A 20234-nucleotide genomic window follows, 5' to 3' on the forward strand; every position below is an offset into this window, starting at 1 on the left:
GGGAACGGTGACTACCGCTCCCTGTAGTACTTAAATGTTGGAAGGGAAGAATCGCACCGGTAGTAGTAGTTGATGCTCGATCTAATGTCCTGAATACCGGTGAAAACGTCCCCCCACCCTCAAACCGGGTGGGGGCGCACCTTCAGGCTGTGGACTCCTTTGCTTCGGGTTTGGCTGAGTTGGTTCTCTGTTTGTCCGACCAGCCTTTCTTGAACCCTCCTGGAGGAGTCTTGCCTTTCCCGCTTGTTCCAGCCAGGCGTACGAACCCTTTATGGGCGGTAAAGAAAGGTCCTCGCTTGTTGCGAGGTCCCTTAGCTTTAGCAGCCTGTGGCAAAAAAGTGCTCTTGCCCCCAGTGGCATCCTTGATGATTTCATCTAGGGTGGCCCCAAATAGACGATTCCCCTGAAAGGGGAGATTCGTCAAGGTCTTTTTGACCAGCATTTTAACCACAGCACACGTCTGAGGATTACAGCTGACATAGATGCATGCCCTAATAGGGGAGTAGTGTCCAAGGCTGCGTCACAGATAAACTGTAGCCCTTGTATAATCTGTTCCATCAAATCAGATGTTTCCTGGGGAATATCTTTTCCCCTAAGGTCTTGGCGTACCAATCTCGCCCATTCCGTAAGTGTCTGGGAAACTAGACCAATAACAATTACTGGTCTAAATGCTGACCCTATCAGAGAGAAGATAGTGCGGGACTCTGCTTCCATCTTTCGATCCACCGGATCCTTAAAGGACGAAGTGTCCTCCACTGGGATAACCGTGGCTTTATTCAGCCTGGAAATAGGTGGATCCACCACTGGTGGTACCGTCCATTTCTTAAGGATGGATTCCTCAAACGGATAGCGTCTAGCAATACGCTTGGAAATAGTAAAGGTACGTTTAGAATGCTCCCATTCTCCTTTAATCTTATTACCAAAACACTTGGGTACAGGAAAAACCTTCACCGTTTTGATGGGCTTATTAGTACCAAAAGGAATCTCTGTTTCAGTTGCCTCTGCCGGTAAAGCCTCAAGTTTTAAGGTTTCCTGCACTGCCACAACTAGTGCGTCCACCAATGCTTCTTCCTGAATTATAGCGGGAGAAGAAACGTCCTCCTCACTGTCTGAGGGAGCTTTACCTGAGGTAACAGCCCTTGCAGAGGGACCTGCAACTGCAGTGACCATCTCTGAATCTGAGTCAGAGGTGTCAGATAATATAGGGGTAGGCGGGGGTCGCTTCCTTGACCCTCGTCCCTGACAGGCCGCCTCCACCCGAGCCACCATAGACTCCAAAATTGCTGTAAATGCCTCTACACTCTGTGCACCGGCGGGTCCCGTGGCCTCCTCGAGGGAAACAGGTGGGGGAATTTGTGTGGCAGGGTCCATGATTATTCTAATAACTTCCCGGATAATATAATTCAAAAATAAAAAACTTTTTTTTTTTTTTCCAGACCCCCAGCGCCACAAAAGCCCCTTAGTGTTACCTGCTAGGGATCCCTATCGATCGAGAGAGAGAGAGAGAGATAGACCCCCAGGCTCACCACTTGATGCTCAGAGTTTAACTGCAACAGGTTACAGCGCTGTCTTGACAAACAGGAAGTCTTTTGGCTGGCTGCCTCCCCTAGCTCCACGAGGTGTTTGGATCACCTCAAACATGGCCGCCCCCATGCTGGAGACACGAGGCTACGCCAAAATGGCGGCTCGTGCAATCCAGCAAAAAAAATGGCGGCGGCCTGTACCGAATAGCGGTGTGCTGCAGGGCACACACTATCTCTGCATGGGGATTTTTGGCGTGGTTGGCGGTACCGGCCCTGGCGGACCGCATGGCCGTTCGGAAGGCCTGCTATAGCTGGAGATTTGACTAGGAAGGCAGTCTACATGTCCGTGGCTTCTGACTGGTAGGTACCTTATTCTTATCACAGTAAGATTCCCAGACTGCCACTGATTACAATCTTTTAAACATGTATACAATTAGATTGTTAGCTCCCAAACCAAGCCTCCTGGCTTTTTGCACATAAAATCACACTCAAAGTAGGGGGATCTGTGCCATGTTATAGGATAGAGGGGGACTCTATCTTACCATACAGAGAGGGGCCCGCGTTCACCACAAGACCCGTCAGGGGGAAAAGGGGGAACATACTACTCACCATACCGGAACCAGGCGGGCACCAACTCCTGACAGTACCCCTCTCCACTGGGGCGGGAGGGCTGTCGACCAATACGGACGCCGTGACTCATGGTCTTTGGCGTTTCAGCGAGACGTTTAACTCGCGGGGTCAGTCCCTTAATGGAACTTTGTCGCGGCCGACCCAGCGCGGAGCTATGGCCTGCACGCGCTCGTAGGCTGAACTGGGGTGACCACCGGATCTCAACATCCAGCCCGTCGCCCAGTTCAGCTTTCTTGCTTGAAGATCTCACAGGAACACTGGAGAAAAAAGCTGTGAAAAAAATCTTGCCAGGACCGAAGATCCCAGCAAGGTATCTAGGTCCTTACTCCTAACTAGACAGAAAATAACTGATTTGCTGAGGCAGAGAGAGAGAGGATATACCCTCTGGGACTGCCCCTAGGGTGTGGCCAGAGCATTTTAATTTCCTGTCTAGTCCTGCTCCTGTGGAGGCAACATAACCCGAAGGTGCTGTATCACCGAGGACAACGTCTGTCAATGAGCGATAGAGAAATATTTATTGGGATTTCATGTGAAAGACCAACACAAAGTGGCACATAATTATGTGTAAGGAAAATGATAAATGGTTTTCAACATTTTTTTTCAAATAAATATGTGAAAAGTGTGGCATGCATTTGTATTCAGCCCCCTTTACTCTGATACCCCTAACTAAAATCTAGTGGAACCAATTGCCTTCAGAAGTCACCTAATTAGTAAATAAAGAGTCCACCTGTGTGTCATTTAATCTCAGTATCAATACAGCTGTCCTGTTAAGCCCTCAGAGGTTTGTTGGAGAACCTTAGGGTCCTTTCACTCGGGCTCTCCGCCCGGCGGACTCCGTTTTGCTCAGCAGGGATCGATCCGCCAATTCACGTGAGCAGGCGGTGACAGGTCCGTCTCTGCTTACTTTGCAGAGACGGACTTGTCAGATCCCCGATCTCCTCTATGGGGAGATCGGATGAAAACTGATCATCTGTCCATTTTCATCTGATCCTCCTGACAGATGGAAAATAGGGTTTCCATCCATCTGGATTTCACAGACAGGATCAGATCGGATGGCAGCGGGTGTCAGCGGACATGTCACCGCTGACATCCGCTGCTCCTTAGAGGTGCATGGAGCATCTGATCAGGTCCACCTGAAAAACTGACAGACAGACCTGATCGGATCGGAAAGCCTGTGTGAAACGGGCCTTAGTGAACAAACAGCATCATGAAGGCCAAGGAATACACCAGACAGGTCAGGGATAAAGTTGTGGAGAAGTTTAAAGCAGAGTTAGGTTATAGAAAAATATCCCAAGCTTTGAACATCTCAGGAGGCACTATTCAATCTATCATCCGAAAATGGAAAGAGTATGGCACAACTGCGAACCTACCGAGACATGGCCATCCACCTAAACTGACAGCCTGGGCAAGGAGAACATTAATCAGATAAGCAGCCAAGAGGCCCAGGTGGGAGAATCTGTCCACAGGACAACTATTAGTTGTGCACTCCTCAAATCTGCCCTTTATGGAAGAATGGCAAGAAGAAAGCCATTGCTGAAAGAAAGCCATAAGAAGTCCCGTTTGCAGTTTGCGAGAAACCATGTGGGGGACACAGCAAACATGTGGAAGAAGGTGCTCTGGTCAGATAAAACCAAAATTTAACTTTTTGGCCTAAAAGCAAAAAAGCTAACACTGCACATCCCCCATCCCCACCGTGAAACATGGTGGTGGCAGCATCATGTTGTGGGGATGCTTTTCTTCAGCAGGGACAGGGAAGCTGGTCAGAGTTGATGGGAAGATGGACAGGGCCAAATAAAGGGCAATCTTATAAGAAAACCTGTTAGAATCTGCAAAAGACTTGAGACTGGGGTGGAGGTTGACATTCCAGCAGGACAACGACCCTAAACATACAGCCAGAGCTACAATGGAATGGTTTAGATCAAAGCATATTCATGTGTTAGAATGGCCCAGTCAAAGTCTAGATCTAAATCCAATTGAGAATCTGTGGCAAAACTTGAAAATTGCTGTTCACAGATGCTCTCCATCCAATCTGACAGAGCTTGAGCTGTTTTGCAAAGAAGAATGGGCAAAAATGTCACTCTCTAGATGTACAAAGCTGGTGGAGACATCCCCAAAAAGACTTGCGTCTGTAATTGCAGTGAAAGGGGGTTCTACAAAGTATTGACTCAGGGAGGGGGCTCTTCACATATTTGTCAAAAATGTTCAAAACCATTTATCATTTTCCCTTCCATGTCACAAATATTAAAGACCACAACATACAGGGGTATACAATGTACGGTTAAAAGCAAACACACACACGCATCATAGGTTGAACTGGATGGACTGATGTCTTTTTTCAACCTTACTAACTATGTAACTATGTAATTATGTAATATGTGCCACTTTGTGTTGGTCTATCACATAAAATACATTTAGGTTTCTGGTTGTAACCTGACAAAATGTAAAACATTTCAAGGGGTATGAATACTTTTTCGAGCCACTGTACGCAATTCTGCACTTCCACATAGGTGCCGCTTGATTAATCACAGCAGAAGACAAATCAGCGGGTGTCGGCCAATGGATGACCACCGACATCCGCTGAGGGTCAAGGAGAGACACAGGACGGAGCTCTGCATAGGTTAACAATGCAGAGCTCCATCCTGTCAGTAGATATGTGGTGGATTTTGTTTCCCTACAAAGCAGGGAATAAAATCCAGCACATTCATAAGTAAAAATACCTCACAGTACACGCAAATACTGGTTAGACCCAAAGTTAACCCTTTGATCGTCCCAGATGTTTAACCCCCTCCTAGCCAGTGTCATTAGTACAGTGACAGTGCATATTTTTAGCACTAATCACTGTATTAGTGTCACTGGTTCTCACAAAGTGTCAGTTATTGTCAGACTGTCTGCCGCAATAACGCAGTCCCGCTTATAAGTTGCTGATCGCTGCCATTACTAGTAGAAAACAAAAAATTCCACTATATATGCCATAGTTTGCAGACACGCTAACTTTTGCGCAAACCAATCAGTATACACTTATTGGGATTTTTTTTTTTTTTAAACGTAGCAGAATACATATTGGCTTAAATTTATGAACTTTAATTTTTTTTTTTATTGGATATGTTCTATAGCAGAAAGTAAAAAATGTTGTTTTTTCCCCCCCAAACAATGTTGGTCTTTTTTGTTTAGAGCGCAAAAAACAAAACAAAAGCCAGAGGTGATCAAATACCACCAAAAGAAAGCTCTATTTGTAGGAAAAAAAAATACATAAATTGAATTTATGTAGAGCGTTGCCAGTTAAAGTAACGCAGTGCCGTATAAAAAATGGCCTGGTCATGAAGAGGGGTAAATCTTCTAGAGGTCAATTGGGTAAAGTATATACAGTATAAAGCTTTTTTTCCCAGTTTTAGATAGTATAGGGAGAGGATAAAACCCGTCATGGTTATTTGTAACTCCTCTGCACTGATTTCCCTTAATTTCTGGTCCTGAAGACACAAGAGGAAATATCTCGAAAGTAAAAAGATTTGCCATCCTAGAGATTTGCCAAAGGATCATGTGTCCCGATTGGAGGACTTTTCAGCACTTCTTTCTCTGAGGTTTCAAGGATAAGTTTTCCTTTTGAGAAAAAAATTTGATTTTTGACTTACCGTAAAATCCTTTTCTCTTAAGCTCATTGACAGACGCAGACTTCTTGATTAATATCAGTAGGGATATACTGCCCCCTACAGGAGTAGGACACTAGGCAGGAAAAAAGTTCTGGCCACACCTTATATATATATCCCAGGGGGTATATCCTCTCTCTCCCTGCTACAGGATGTCAGTTATGTAACAAAGCAGTGTCAGAGAATTCAACCCAACCCAACTCAAAAATAGAGGGGCGGGTCCTGCGTCTGTCAATGAGCTTAAGAGAAAAGGATTTTACGGTAAGTCAAAAATCCAATTTTCTCTGTCGCTCATTGACAGACGCAGACTTCTTGATTAATATCAGTAGGGACGTCCCAAAGCAGTGCCATAAATGAGGGGTGGGATAACAGAAATAAAAATCCAATCCAGAAGGCCCAACCGGAGCCAACAAGAAGCATCAAGGACTCATCGAACAAAAGGATGAGACCCAACTGAAAAAAAACCAAACCCCCGAGGTAGACCAACGGTCCTCAAACAGCGGCCTGCAAAACCTTGCGGCCAAAAGAGGCATCCGCCGATGCCAGCACATCAACTTTATAGAATTTTTTAAAGGTATGAACCGACGACCAGGTAGCCGCCTTGCACACCTGAAGCACCGACGCCTGATGGCGGAAGGCCCAGGAAGCACTAAGAGCCCGAGTAGAGTGTGCCTTAACAGGGAACGGAGGAACCCGACCCTTAATAGAATAAGCCTGCACCACCGTCTGTCTGATCCATCTGGAGATAGTCGCGGCAGACGCAGGCAACCCCTTTCTAGGGCCATCCGTGATCACAAAAAGTGAATCAGCCTTACGAAAAGAGTCAGTAGTAGCCAAGTACACCCTGATCGCTCGAACCACATCCAAAGATTGTAACGCAAACTCCCGAGGATGACTGGGCTTAGGACACAGGGAAGGTAACACAATATCCTCATTCAAATGAAACTCTGAAACCACCTTAGGAAGGAAGGATGGATTCTGACGAAGGACCACCTTATCCCTATGAACCACCAGATATGGGGAACGACAGGACAATGCGGCCAATTCCGACACCCTGCGTGCAGAAGTGATAGCCACCAAAAAGGCCACCTTCTGGGATAAGGTAAGCAAGGGAATCTCCCTAATATTTTCAAAGGGAGGTTTCTGTAGAACCGACAACACTAAATTAAGATCCCAGGGCGGCAAGGGCGCGCGCACCGGAGGAGCCAGGTGCCGCACCCCCTGGATGAAATTCCGTACCAAGGAATGAGTCGCCAGTGGTTTCTGGAAGAAGATTGCCAATGCTGAGACCTGACCCTTGATAGTGCTCAAGGCCAGCTTCTGCTCAACCTCCCGTTGCAGAAAGGCCAATATCCGAGCCACCGAGTAAGAACGTGGAGGAAACCCAAGGGATTCACACCACGCGATATAAGACTTCCATGTGCGATGATAGACTTTTCTGGAAGTCGCTTTCCTCGCTTTAATCAGAGTAGGAATAACTGAAGCAGACAAACCCCTGTCCTTCAGCACCTGGCTCTCAACAGCCAAGCCGTCAAAGCCAGTGATCGTAAAGCAGGATGGACGATCGGTCCCTGAGACAGCGGCTCTTCCCTGAGAGGAAGTCGCCAAGGAGCGTCTGCGACCAGCCTGACTTGAAGAGGCCATTCCCCTTGATCCAAGGTCTGACGGCTGAGAAAGTCCGCCTGCCAATTTTCCATACCCAGAACGTGAACTACAGACAGAGCCGGAACGAACTATTCTGCCCAAAACATGCTGGCCACTTCCACGGCCGCTAGAAAACTCTTGGTGTCCCCTTGATGGTTGACATAGGCCACGGCCGTGGCATTGTCCGACTGAATCCGAACCAAGCAGCCCTGAAGATGCCTGGTCCGGTGAACCAGGCAAAACCTGATCGCTTTCAGTACCAACACATTTAACGATAACCTGGATATTTTCTGAGAAAAGGGCTTCCCCTGACTGAGTATCGGAGACCGAGGCCCCCAAACCAGAAACTACCTGGTCCGCTCGCTCAGCCGGATCCGATTGTCTAGGAAATCGCAATACCAGTTCCATTTGGGAAGAATCTCCTTTTGGAGAGTCCGCGTATGACACTGAGCCTGCGGAGACTCCGCACAAAAGAGGAGGTCGTCCAGGTAGCCCAGGACCGATATGCGCCGCTGCTGCAACAAAGCCAGGACTGGGGCCCAAATTTTGGTGAAGACCCGGAAAGCAGAGGCGAGACCAAAGGGTAACGCCACAAACTGATAATGGTCCGCTCCCACCGCAAAGCGCAGAAACCGCTGGTGTCCTGCGTAAATGGGAACGTGAAGATAGGCACCCTCTATGGGCGCCATTTACATCCAGTGCTGCACTGCCCCCAACAGAGCCATTAGGCGATTCGGGGACAGTCGCATATTGGAAGGGAAGGACCGCACCGGTAGAAACGATCGCAACTCGATCTTGTGTTCCGACCGTATGACCTCGTGAACCCATTTGTCTTGAATACTGTAGAGCCACGGGTCCGGGAACCGGCGAAGACACCCCCCCCACCCTTGATCTGGGTGGGGGCGCACCTTCAGGCTGAAGCGGTCTTATCCTCAGGTCTGGAAGGACCGGATTTTTGCTTACCAGACCAGGGTCTCTTGAAACCCCCCGGGGGGGGGGGGGGGCTTTGGAGGACTTTGCCTTATCGCCCGCCCCGGAGGAGCGAAAAAAATTCTTGTGAGCTGTAAAGGAAGGTCCCTGTCTACGACGAGGTTCCTTACCTTTATTAGCCTGTGGTAGAAAGGTGCTCTTGCCCCCAGTGAGATCCTTAATAATCTCATCCAAGGTAGCACCAAACAGGCGATCCCCCTGAAAAGGGAGATCAGTCAAGGCTTTTTTGGAAGCCTGATCCGCCGACCAGCACTTTAAACATAGCATGCGCCGGAGGACCACCGCCGAGGTTGACACACGTCCCAGCAATGGGGCAGCGTCCAGTGCGGCGTCACAAACAAATTGTAGCCCCTGCACTATTTGCTCCAGCAAATCCGGCACGGCAGTAGGGAGACTTCTCCCCTCCAGGTCATGGCGTAATAGCTTGGCCCATTCCGTCAATGTCTGTGAAACCAGAGCAATGGTAAACACTGGCCTTAGGGCCGATCCTGCCAGGGAGAATATGGAACGGGACACAGATTCCGCCCTACGGTCAACTGGATCCCGAAAGGACGGGAAATCCTCCACTGGGATAACTGTGGCTTTATTTAGTCTGTAAACCGGCGGATCCACCACAGGTGGCAGCGTCCATTTTTTAAGGAGGGACTCTTCAAACGGGTATCCGTTTAGGCATCCCAGGGGGTCGTTTTGGACGAGCCCACTTGTCTTTAATAATATAATCAAAGCATTTGGGAAAGGGAAACATCTTTTCCACCTTGGAGGGCTTGCGAGTGCCAAAGGCAACTTCCGTCTGAACTGCCTCCACTGGTGCAACCTCCAGTTTTAGGGTCTCCCGGACTGACATAATCAGTGCGTCCACCAGTGCTTTGTCCTGCGCTATGGCAGAGGCAGGAAGATCATCCTCACTGTCAGAGGAACGTGGGACATCAACCCTAAAGGAAGAACCCGCGGCAGCAGCTACCGGCTCAGGATCAGAGTCTGAGGTATCGGACGAGACAGGGGTGGGCGGGGGGTTGTTTTTTAGCCCCCCGTCCCTGACAGGCCACCTCCACCCGGGACACAAATGACTCCAGGACCGCTGAAAGCGAATCAATGGTGAGTGGAGAATCGGAGGGCCCTGCGGCCACCTCGAGGGGATCAGATGGGGACTCATGTGCAGCAGGGTCCATGGCAATGCCAGGGAAACCGGTCAGCAAAAAATGACAAAATGAAAAAAAAAAAAACTCTTTTTTTTTTTAAAAGAATCCCCCAGCGCTAAAGCGCCCCCAGTGGTCACGTGCTCGAGACCCCCGCAGAGAGAGAGAGAAGAGAGACCCCCAAAAGGCTCACCACTTGATGCACCAGAGTTCAAACCAGGACTGCTCTCAGCGCTGTCTATCTGACAGGAAGTCTTTGTGGAGTGATTTTCTCGGGTCTAGGGAGGAGCTCCTCCCCCTTACATGCCCTTGGTGATTACTACAGCTGCTCAGCTCTCAAGCAGGACGAGCTGGGTGTACCAAGATGGCCGCCACCATGCTGAGGACATGCAGGCTACAACAAAATGGCGGCCCTGCAGGAAAATGGCGGCCTCGTGCGGTCCACAGTGTCAACAGGGGACCCCCGTGAGCCTACCCTACGGATCGATCATAGATGGGCCTGAAAGCACAGGTATTAACCCCCCCCTGATCGTTTTTAGGGTAACACCGGCGGTGCCCCCCCACCGCCTCCATATGTGGCCTGTACCCACTAGTGAGGGGGGCAGATAGGTGGGGCTGCGTAATAGGACAGAGGGGAACCCGGAATCATGAGGGTCCGACCATCCCGAGAAGGGGCCCGAGTCCACCCCAAAACCCGTCGGGGGAGAGGGGGAACATTCTACTCACCATACCGGAACAGGCGGGCACCAACTCCTGACAGAACCCCTCTCCACTGAGGTGGGGGGGCTGTCGTCCAATACGGACGCCGCGACTCAGATTCGGACTGGTCGTAGGCGATCTGGCGAGACGTTTAACTCGCGGGGCCAGTCCAGTGGGACTATGTCGCGGCCGACCCAGCGCAGAGCTAGGGCCTGCACGCGCTCGTAGGCCGGCTGGGGTGACCACCGGATCGCAACATCCAGCCCGTCGCCCAGATCCAGCATAATTGCTTGAAGATCTCACAGGAACAAACTGGAGAAAAAAAAAGCTAACTAAAAAAGATTTATGTAAAAAAGCTTGCCAGGACCAGAGATCCCAGCAAGGAACTTAGGTCCTTACTCCAGACTAGGCAGAAAAAAACTGACATCCTGTAGCAGGGAAAGAGAGGATATACCCCCTGGGACTGCCCATAAGGTGTGGCCAGAACTTTTTTCCTGCCTAGTGTCCTACTCCTGTAGGGAGCAGTATATCCTTACTAATATTAATCAAGAAGTCTGCGTTTGTCAATGAGCGACAGAGAAATAATAAATGCACATAATTTTGCAGGTAAAAAAAAAAAAAAAAAAGCTTTTATTATTTTTTCCTCAGGAGCCTGCAAAGCATTGCACCCCTGATCAGTGGATCTGGGGTACAACGTCAGAATCCTGCAGACAAGCCCTTCAGCTTTCCGCACGTACCCCCAATACGGGCTGACTGTTTACAAGCTGCAGGACTTGTGAATGAACTAGGAGGGCGCTCATCAGAGCCCTTTGCAGTCCACTGAGAACTACAAGCCGTCAGTTGCAATGCATGACTGTACTTGTAGTTCTCTCATTCACAGATTATTGTGAATGAAAGACACGGCTGTGTGGGTAGAGCCTAACATGGCCATGCTGTTTTTTAAAATGAGACAGTGGGTGAGGGGAGAAGAACCCCCACCTGCTATCACACGGAGGGAGGGGATTGGGGGTGCAGGGGCAGGTCTGGAGCATGTTACAGATTATACCCGAATTTTGGGTGTAACATGTAACATGCTCTGAAAGGTGAACTTATCCTTTAACTCTAAAATGTTGTAGTCTAATGAGACAGAGGAAGAATCCTAATGAATTACAGTGACAATTCCTGGTGCAGTTGGCTGTGCACACAAAGATTTTGTTGCTTAATGACAGTTATTACTGATTGATGGAGGTTGCTCCTGACACCACAACTTATTCTTTCGATACAGATATACGATGACAGTAGTATCATCAAATGTGAAATCCTCACCTTTAGCAGCTTCATGAGACCTTCCAGCTGTACCATGAGTTCCCGGCGACTCTCCTGCAGCGCGGACATCCTCTGTTCTAGCTCGTCCTTCCGCTGCCTGTACATGAAGGAAGAAGGATAGGATTGTAGCACCAGGACAGATCCCAAATATCTACATTTTAAGACAAACTATAGACCCAAAAATGTTCCTTTAAATACACTATATTACCAAAACTATTGCCTTTACACGCACATGAACTTTAATGCCATCCCAGACTTAGTCCGTAGGGTTGGGGAAAGAACATACTGCCTCCGATCCAAAAACTATTCTGTCACTAATACACTATATTGTCAAAAGTATTGGGACACCTGCCCTTACACGCACATGAACTTAAATGGCATCCCAGTCTTAGTCCGTAGGGTTCAATATTGAGTTGGCCCACCCTTTGCAGCTATTACAGCTTCAACTCTTCTGGGAAGGCTGTCCACAAGGTTTAGGAGTGTGTCTATGGGAATGTTAGACCATTCTTCCAAAAGTGCATTTGTGAGGTCAGGCATTGATTTTGGATGAGAAGGTCTGGCTCGCAGTCTCCACTCCAAGTCATCCCATAGGTGTTTTATTGGGTTGAGGTTAGGAGTGCAGGCAGTCAAGTTTCTCCACCCCATACTTGCTCATCCAGGTCTTAATGGACCTTGCTTTGTGCACTGGTGGGCAGTCATGTTGGATCAGGAAGGGGCCAACCCAAACTGTTCCCACAAAGTTGGGAGCATGAAATTGTCCATGTCTAAGTATCCAGACATCTGAAGAGTTCCCTTCACTAGAGCTAAGGGGCCAAGCGCAACCCCCCGAAAAACAACCCCACACCATAATCCCCCTCCACCAAATGATTTGGACCAGTGCGCAAAGCAATGTCCATAAAGACATGGATGAGCGAGTTTGGGGTGGAGGAACTTGACTGGCCTGCACAGAGTCCTGACCTCAGCCTGATAGAATACCTCCATGTAACCAAAAATCTCTTGTGTGAGCCGCTCAAGCTAGGAAAGGGTGCTAGTCCCAGGACTAGCTACACTACACTGCTGTGAGTGCTGGCTGGGGAGGGAGCCTGTCCTGGTTCCAATCATCAATGTGTAGCAGTATGGATACCCCTTAAGTTGCACATCAAAGCAAGCCCACTTGTGATAGTATGTGCCAACCCTTTAGCCTGGGCTCCCGCCAGACAACGCCCCCAATGTGTTTTGCTCTGACTCTTGGAGCCTTATCATGGGGGCTTGGTTGCTTGGAAGCACAAAAGTCAAAAAGTGCAGGGTCTGGAGAAGGATCATAGGAGGGCTGGGGTCAGCTGACTGCAAAGACCATGGGAGGTAGAGACAAGGAGGTACTGTGGCTTCACAGAGAGGTGAAGGATCTGTGGGGGGAGTTCTGTCCTCCTCCCTGCTGCTAACTGGTGAGAATGTGGGGGGGGGGGGGGGGGGGGAGACGAGCCTCTCCCTCTCCACGGCTGCAAGGGGATGTGCAAAATTTGGTGAAGGAGTTCTGGCCTCCTCTCTGCTACTGACTGCTAAGACAAGGTGGTGGCAGAGACAAGGGGGTGCTGCATCTGCAGGAGAGATGTGAGGGCCACATAAAATGGCCTGGTGGGTTGGATTCAGCCCACAGGACTTGTGTTTGACACTTGTGGACTTGACTAAAAAATGAAAGCCAGACTCGAATACTTTTTAAGCAATTACAAAAACTTATTTTTTTCTTTCGGGAAATAATTTTTACATAAAAGAAAAAAGCTGACCATTATAAGCACTCCTTTCAGTGGTAAATGTTTTTTTTTACAAGCAGGATCACCAGGTAAAAATAAAAGAGAAACACCTAAAAATGAAAACGAATGCAGCCACCGCCTCTAGGAATCAATAAACTGCAATATATTACATTTGTGTAAGCCAAAGAAGACACATTCAATAAAAATGCAATTGCATATTACCAGTCCATACAGGTAGCTGCATTGGCTTTCCTTTTTCAGGCTTTTTTCCTTTATTTTTTTAACCTGGTATTTCTGCCAGTAACACACTTCCTGTCCTAGGGTGACAATGCTCACTCACTGTATCTTTGTAGAAGCAGTGTTCTTTCTTCTTCTCCAAGGAAGGCCATAGATGGTGCAATTTTCTTTCCTACAACCCAAGAAAATCGCTTGATTTCCCCAACACTGACTGTGAACCCCTCCCATGGAGCTATTGTGTTCTCTTGGCAGGAGGGAGGGGGCGCAGGGAGCCGTCCCTGCTGAGAGAACACAATGAATATTGCTAGCGTCTATAAAAATCCGACATGCTGGTTGTACCCAAGTCCATCATTGGATCGACTTGGGTACATTCAGCCTGCCAATAGATGATTCGGACCTTGGCTGGCCGAACTTTGATGTATGGCAGCCTTAACACAAGAGAGGGATTCTGCAGTCCTTGGAAATAACTGAGAACAGAGTAACTGATAAGAGTGCAGCACGGGTTATCAGCTCATAAGATTTTTGGTAGAGCAGCTATTTTTTTTTTCAAACCTGTATAACAAAATACTTTCAATAGTATGCATACTAGAAGAGTAAGAATAAGAGAAGTTCATTGTTACCGCTTATATACCCCTTAACACTACCCTTCACTGGAAAAACCTGAACTCAAAGTGGAGTTCCAGGCTGAATTGAAACCCAGTCTTAATCAATTGGGCACCCCTCCACCCCTCATTTTTGGATATCCTTTTAATTTTTTTTGTGCCGCTTTGTACCCTTTGCATCAGCCCCACCTCCTCCCCCACTGTCTTCTGGGATCTGTGTGTCCCAGAAGATGACGGGGCCATTCAGAAAGCGCAGCGCGACTCACGCATGCGCAGTAGGAGACTGGCTGTGAAGCCTGAAGGCTTCACTGCCGGTTTCCCTTTGTTGCAATGGCAGCGCCTGCACCCAAGCAGATGGACGGCTTTGGGGGGGGGGGGGGGGGGGGGGGCGACATCGCAGGATCCCTGGACAGGTTACAAAGTAGTTGAGGTTGAATAAAGACAACAGTCCATCCAGTTCAACCTGTTTAGGTGTGTGTGGACATAATTATTTCCCATACCCCTGAATGGTTTGATCCTTGAGATGTACGTTCAAGAGTCTTTTAAAAGTAGCCATACTCCCCGCAGTTACTACCATTTGTGGTAGAGAATTCCACAATCTTGTAGCCCTAACTGTAAAAAAACCCCTGCGTAGCCTGAGGTTAAATCTCTTCTCCTCAAATCGTATTGTATGTCCTCGTGTCCTCATGCATTCATTGCAACAGAATAGTTTTTTTTTTCTATGTTAAGATCACTGTTGAGGTACTTGTATATCGCTATCATGTCCCCTCTCAGGCGTCTCCTTTCCAGGGAGAATAAATCAAGCGATTGTAAGCGCTCTTCATAATTAAGGTCCTCCAATCCCCTAATCAGTTTAGTTGCCCTTCTCTGGACTCTCTCCAGCTCCTTCACATCCCTTCTAAGGATAAGTGTTCTTACATTAAAAGTCAGCAGCTACAGTATTATAGCTGCTGACTTATTTATTTTTTTTTTTTTTACAGGCTGTAATGCCGCTTTGGGCATATGGAGAGGTTTTCACTAACCTTTGGCCATACAGGGTAGTGTAGGGCTAGTGTCAGGTGTCCACATACTTTTGGACATACAGGAAGTTATGATGGTGTGGAGTCTACAAACTTGGCCATGTTGTGTGTAACTTCTAATCTGCTTTAGCATTGGCAGAACTAAGCTACGTGGGCGATGGGAGTGCAGAGTCAGGCTCATAGGGAGGCAACAGGAGCAACTGCTATTGCAGAACGAATTATGCACCCTCCTCGTGTATGAGTCTTTTCAGATTTCCTATTGTACTTTACTCTCAACAGTTCAATGAAATAATTTCAAAAAGGTTTTAGATACTCTTTAACAGAAGACTGCAGACCAAGTTAACAGGATTTACCAAAAAATAAATTTCTTGGAGTTCACACAGGATATAGTTTCTCTTAGACAATTGGGTTATACTGCCGCCATCAGGAAGAATTGGACACTGGCAAATAAAAAAGCCATTGCCCAGCAAGGTATAATCACCCCCACTCCCATACCATCATACCTCAGTTTTTTAGAAAAGCAGTATTCATTTTAGCTCACAAAACACAAAGGGGGGAACCTGCTCTTCAAAAAACAGAATTTACAGTCAAAAATCCTGTCTATCTAATTTATTAAGGGACATGGGAATCACTTATTCTGAGACAATTGGGATGTCCAACTGTAGTCCAACTGAAAGGTTGGCAACAGAGCAAACAAAATGCTAACAGGCCCATATAACAATACCTTTTGTTACAGGTTTCACTTGTATTTACTGTAAGGGCTATGTAACACAGGTGGACTGATCGGGTCTGTCAGTCAGTTTTTTTAGACGGACCTGATCGGATCATCCATTTCCCTCTAAGGCACAGGTGTGAAACCGGTGGTCCTCCAGCTGTTGCGGAACTACAAGTCCTATGATGCTTTGCAGCTACAAGCATGACTCCCATAGGCAGAGGCATGATGGGACTTGTAGTTCTGCAACAGCTGGAGGGCCGCCAGTTTGACACCCCTGCTCTAAGGAGTGGCGGATGTCAATGGACATGTGTCCGTTTACACCCGCTGACATCTGATCTGTCCTGCTAAAAAAAAGACGGATGGGGGATCCATTCACCATCTGTCTGGTGGATAGGATCGAATGACAGTCGGATCTAAATGGACAGGTGGTCCATTTACATTCGACCTCCCACAGAGAAATGCGAGCGGTGTCCATGACTGCTCTGCATAAGTGGACATGGACCAGTCATTCGCCTGCTCAGCAGGGATCAGTCGACAGATCCCCTAGTGAGCAGGCGGATCCGCTGGCGGAGTCCGCCCATGTGAAAGAGCCCCTCCTGTTATACTGTGCAGCAGCCGACCTCTCACATTTTGTTTAAATGTATTTTTTTAATATTTGATATTATTGCTATATATGCGATTTGATATTATTAACTATTATGATGTATAGTTACATATATATATTTGTACGAACAGAAATGCATATCCTTGTGTGTAAAAAATTATCGTTGTTTTTAACAGAATGTGAAATCCTCCATCTATGGTCTTGAGGAAGCTACGCACTATAGCGAAACGTGTTGACCAGCAGAGAAGACCTAATATACAGACACCTGCACTGGTTCAGACAATGTGTATCATATCATATCATTATCTGGAAAGTGGTACATAGGGGGTCACACTTCTAAACTAAACTATGTCACATGCATTGTTTTAGTTGTTTTTTTAACGCTTTGTTAGCGCCTTTTAAAGATGTGTACAAACAAACTTATTTTTATAAATATAGTCTCGGATTCATGTAATGTGCCAGTAAAGTCCACCAATTGTAAGATTTGTTCTTGCATTTTTTTTGTTGATTCAGTTAGAAAAGCGTTATAAAGGAGAGAAATCGTATGAGTAGGGAGGGGGGATCAGATTGTGTACATAGATTCCAAAAACAGTAAGGGGAACGATGTAAGTCGCCTCTAGTTTTTAATGAGTTAGAAAAATTGCGAAGTTGTAAGTAAAATAGCCACCTTCTTGAGTGACAGGGGAGAAGATGGCTCAATCGTGTCAGAGGTTTCAAGCCAGTTCAATCAATAACATCGATCATTAGGAAGTGGGTTTTGGCAGTATCCAACCCTGGAGGGAATTCAGGATTGCCTGTGAGTGGCATTCGTGGATTTATATAAGAAGATAATAAGGGGATATTGAGTAAGTGGTTCCAAATTTTAAGGGTTGCCTGAACACAGAACGATATAAAGTTTACCTGAGGACGTAAAAATGGCAAGATCCACAGTAAAGACACGAGAGGGTAAGGAGATTGGGATTCCTCAATTTGTACCCATAATTTCCTAAATGTCTACCCATAATTTCCTTGAAGAGTTATGGACCAAGTCCAATACTTGAGCTATGTGAACCGCTTCATAATAATGACCTATATAGGACAAACTCACTCCTCCCAAATGTTTAGGCCTGGTTAAGGAGCCATAACCGATTTTGGCATGAGAATCAGCCCAAATATAAACACACGAATAAAGATTTTAGAGAATTAAACAAGGAACGTGTTTATAAGGAACTTGTTAGTACATTTTAACCTCTCACATTTTAAAAACAGTGGGAGTTCGCTCACATAGCCGCATCATTCATTCATAAAGATCTGTGAATGGACAAGTCCTACCTGCCAATGCAGCAGACGGCTTGTAGTTCTCGAACTATGTGAACTCTGATAAGCACCCTTGTGGTTTGCTGACTCTTCCTACGCTTCAGTAACACACTGCTCCCTACAGAAGTATGGGCAGATCGCTGTAGTGAGTGTCTGCAGGAGCCTGACACTGCACCCGCGACCCACTGATTACAGGTGAAATGCTTTGCAGGCTGCAGTGCAAAAAAATAATAAATGCACATTTTTTTTTTTTTTTACCTGCAAACCCATTTATAATTTTTTTTTTTTTTTTTTTTACAAATTAAATTATACAGCAGGTTAACCCTTTCCATGAAAGCCAACGGAAAAAGGGAGATGATGATGTGCCCAAGGATTGCAATAAATGTAGGAGCTCCCGAAGCTCAGTCTACATGACATACTCCTAGAGAGTAATAAGAAAAACACAGTGGGATAACATGGGGAAAAAACGCGACTATACGATACACAATGTATAAAGAGTAAAACAAGAAATTTTTTTTTTATAAAACTTTATTCGTACAAAAAGGCCCTAAAATAGACAATCGTAAGTAAGTTCACACTAAAAACAATGCAAACACATGAAAGACTGTAAATACCTTCTATTTTACTGTTATTCCTTTTTTTTTTCTTTTCTTGTTTTTCTCTTTATACATTGGGTATCGTATAGTCCCGTTTTTTCCCCATGTGATCCCACTGTGGATTTCCCATTACCTGTTTGGGATAGATACCCCTTTATGTGTCCTTTTCAGCATTTGGAACTTAGCTGATTTGTATACAGTAAAACCCCCTCCATCGCTGGGGTTACGTTCCAGACCCACCCGCGATAAGTGAAAATCCGCTAAATAGAAATACCCTATTTAAATACAGTAAACCCCCTTTATATCGCGGTTCCATTTTTGCGGTCCCGGTATTTGGCCTTTTTTTTTTCCTGTCAGACCTATTAATATTATTATATTAATTATTAATTAACTATTTTTGTGTTTTCCATTGCCCTTGCGCTCTATATCAATATCTTTTATGTGTTTAAATGTGTCTCTATTGTTTTAAAAGTGTGTTTAAAGACCTTAAAATGCTTTTAAAGTACCGTAAAAGTTATAAAAACACGCCTAGGGTGTATTTAAATAGGGTATTTCTATTTAGCGGATTTTCACGTATCGCGGGTGGGTATAAAACGTAACCCCCGCGATGGAGGGGGTTTTATTGTACACCCTAGGCATGTTTTTATAACTTTTACGGTACTTTAAAAGCATTTTAAGGTCTTTAAACCCACTTTTAAAACAATAGCAACACATTTAAACACATATAAGATATTGAGAGAGAGAGCAAGGGCAATGGAAAACACAAAAATATATAATTAACAATTATAATAATAGGTCTAGAAAAATAAAAAACGTGAAATACCGGGACCGCGAAAATGCAACCGCGATATAAGGGGGGTTTACTGTACTCCTAGCGAGCCTTTAGAGACAGGATCACACCAGAGACTGTCACGGCCCTGGATCTGGAAAGTGCTCTGTGATGAACACCGTATACAGAGGTCTGGAACATGCCACAATGAGGAGCTATGTGCCAGAAGGTTACATTCCAGACAGGCCCTGCATTATTCGGTCCAGCGGAGTCAGGTATGGCCTCCAAAGCTGATGCTGAGGATATGTAAATCCAGATAGCTGTATAAAGTGCCCTGCTCTGCAACTTGTAGATGAATTCTAGATTGAAGAAAAAATCTCAAAAAAGGGAAAATAGCTAGAATGATGGTTAAACGTTTCTCAAAAGAGGAAGGTGTCCATCCCGGAACACTAGCAAAAACAGAAGCATGATGAGATGAGAGTAGGAGGGATTATACTGGCTGCCCAATTACTTTTTTGTATGCCTTCTGAAGGCAGCAGGATAACCCAAGTGTCTCGGAAAAACTGAATCCTCTGTTATGAGCAAGAAAAAAAGTTATCTGAAGTTTTTTTTTTTTTTAGTCAAGGATTTAGTAGAGGAATATGGGTTTGGGGTTTGAAAAAGGCCTTGTCTGTGAAAGGATGTTGCTCCCAAGAGCTCATGAAATCAACTAGCCACTACATACAATGTGGTCTTATACACCCAAGCACAAAATTATGCTGCCTATTTAGCATATAGATAACATTTTCTCCCCTGGAAGTTGTCTTGTGTTTAGCTTATGCACGTTCGTCCTCTCTCAGCCCTCTAAGGGATTTGTTCAGCATGAGCGGCTCTTGTGGATCCTCATTGACCCTCGTTAATATATTAAAGCCATATTTAATTGATGGAACACAGTTCCTGAAAGTGGCGCTCAGCTTGATGAATGATTTAATACATGGCAGAGTTAAGCTGAAGCTGGTGCGATGACAAGAGTGGCTGGACTGTGACGGCAATACTGAATACTAAGAGCAGAGACTTTCTTATAACTCACTTGCGTCCCACTCTGCAGAGCATGCA

The 20234-nt window shown here is 46.2% G+C and overlaps 1 protein-coding gene across 5 annotated transcripts in view; it reads right to left on the reverse strand.

Annotated features, from left to right (window-relative positions):
• The window catches only part of DTNB (dystrobrevin beta), a 292666-nt gene that overhangs the window by 58268 nt on the left and 214164 nt on the right, over positions 1–20234 (reverse strand). For all 5 annotated transcript variants that reach the window (XM_082251573.1, XM_082251572.1, XM_082251571.1 and 2 more), the window contains one exon: positions 11572–11668. In XM_082251573.1, coding sequence (XP_082107699.1) covers positions 11572–11668 — 97 coding nt within the window. The remainder of the gene's footprint in view (positions 1–11571; positions 11669–20234) is intronic.

Source organism: Pelophylax lessonae (genome assembly GCF_965119305.1).
Source record: "Pelophylax lessonae genome assembly, chromosome: 3".
NCBI classification, from domain to species: domain Eukaryota; kingdom Metazoa; phylum Chordata; class Amphibia; order Anura; family Ranidae; genus Pelophylax; species Pelophylax lessonae.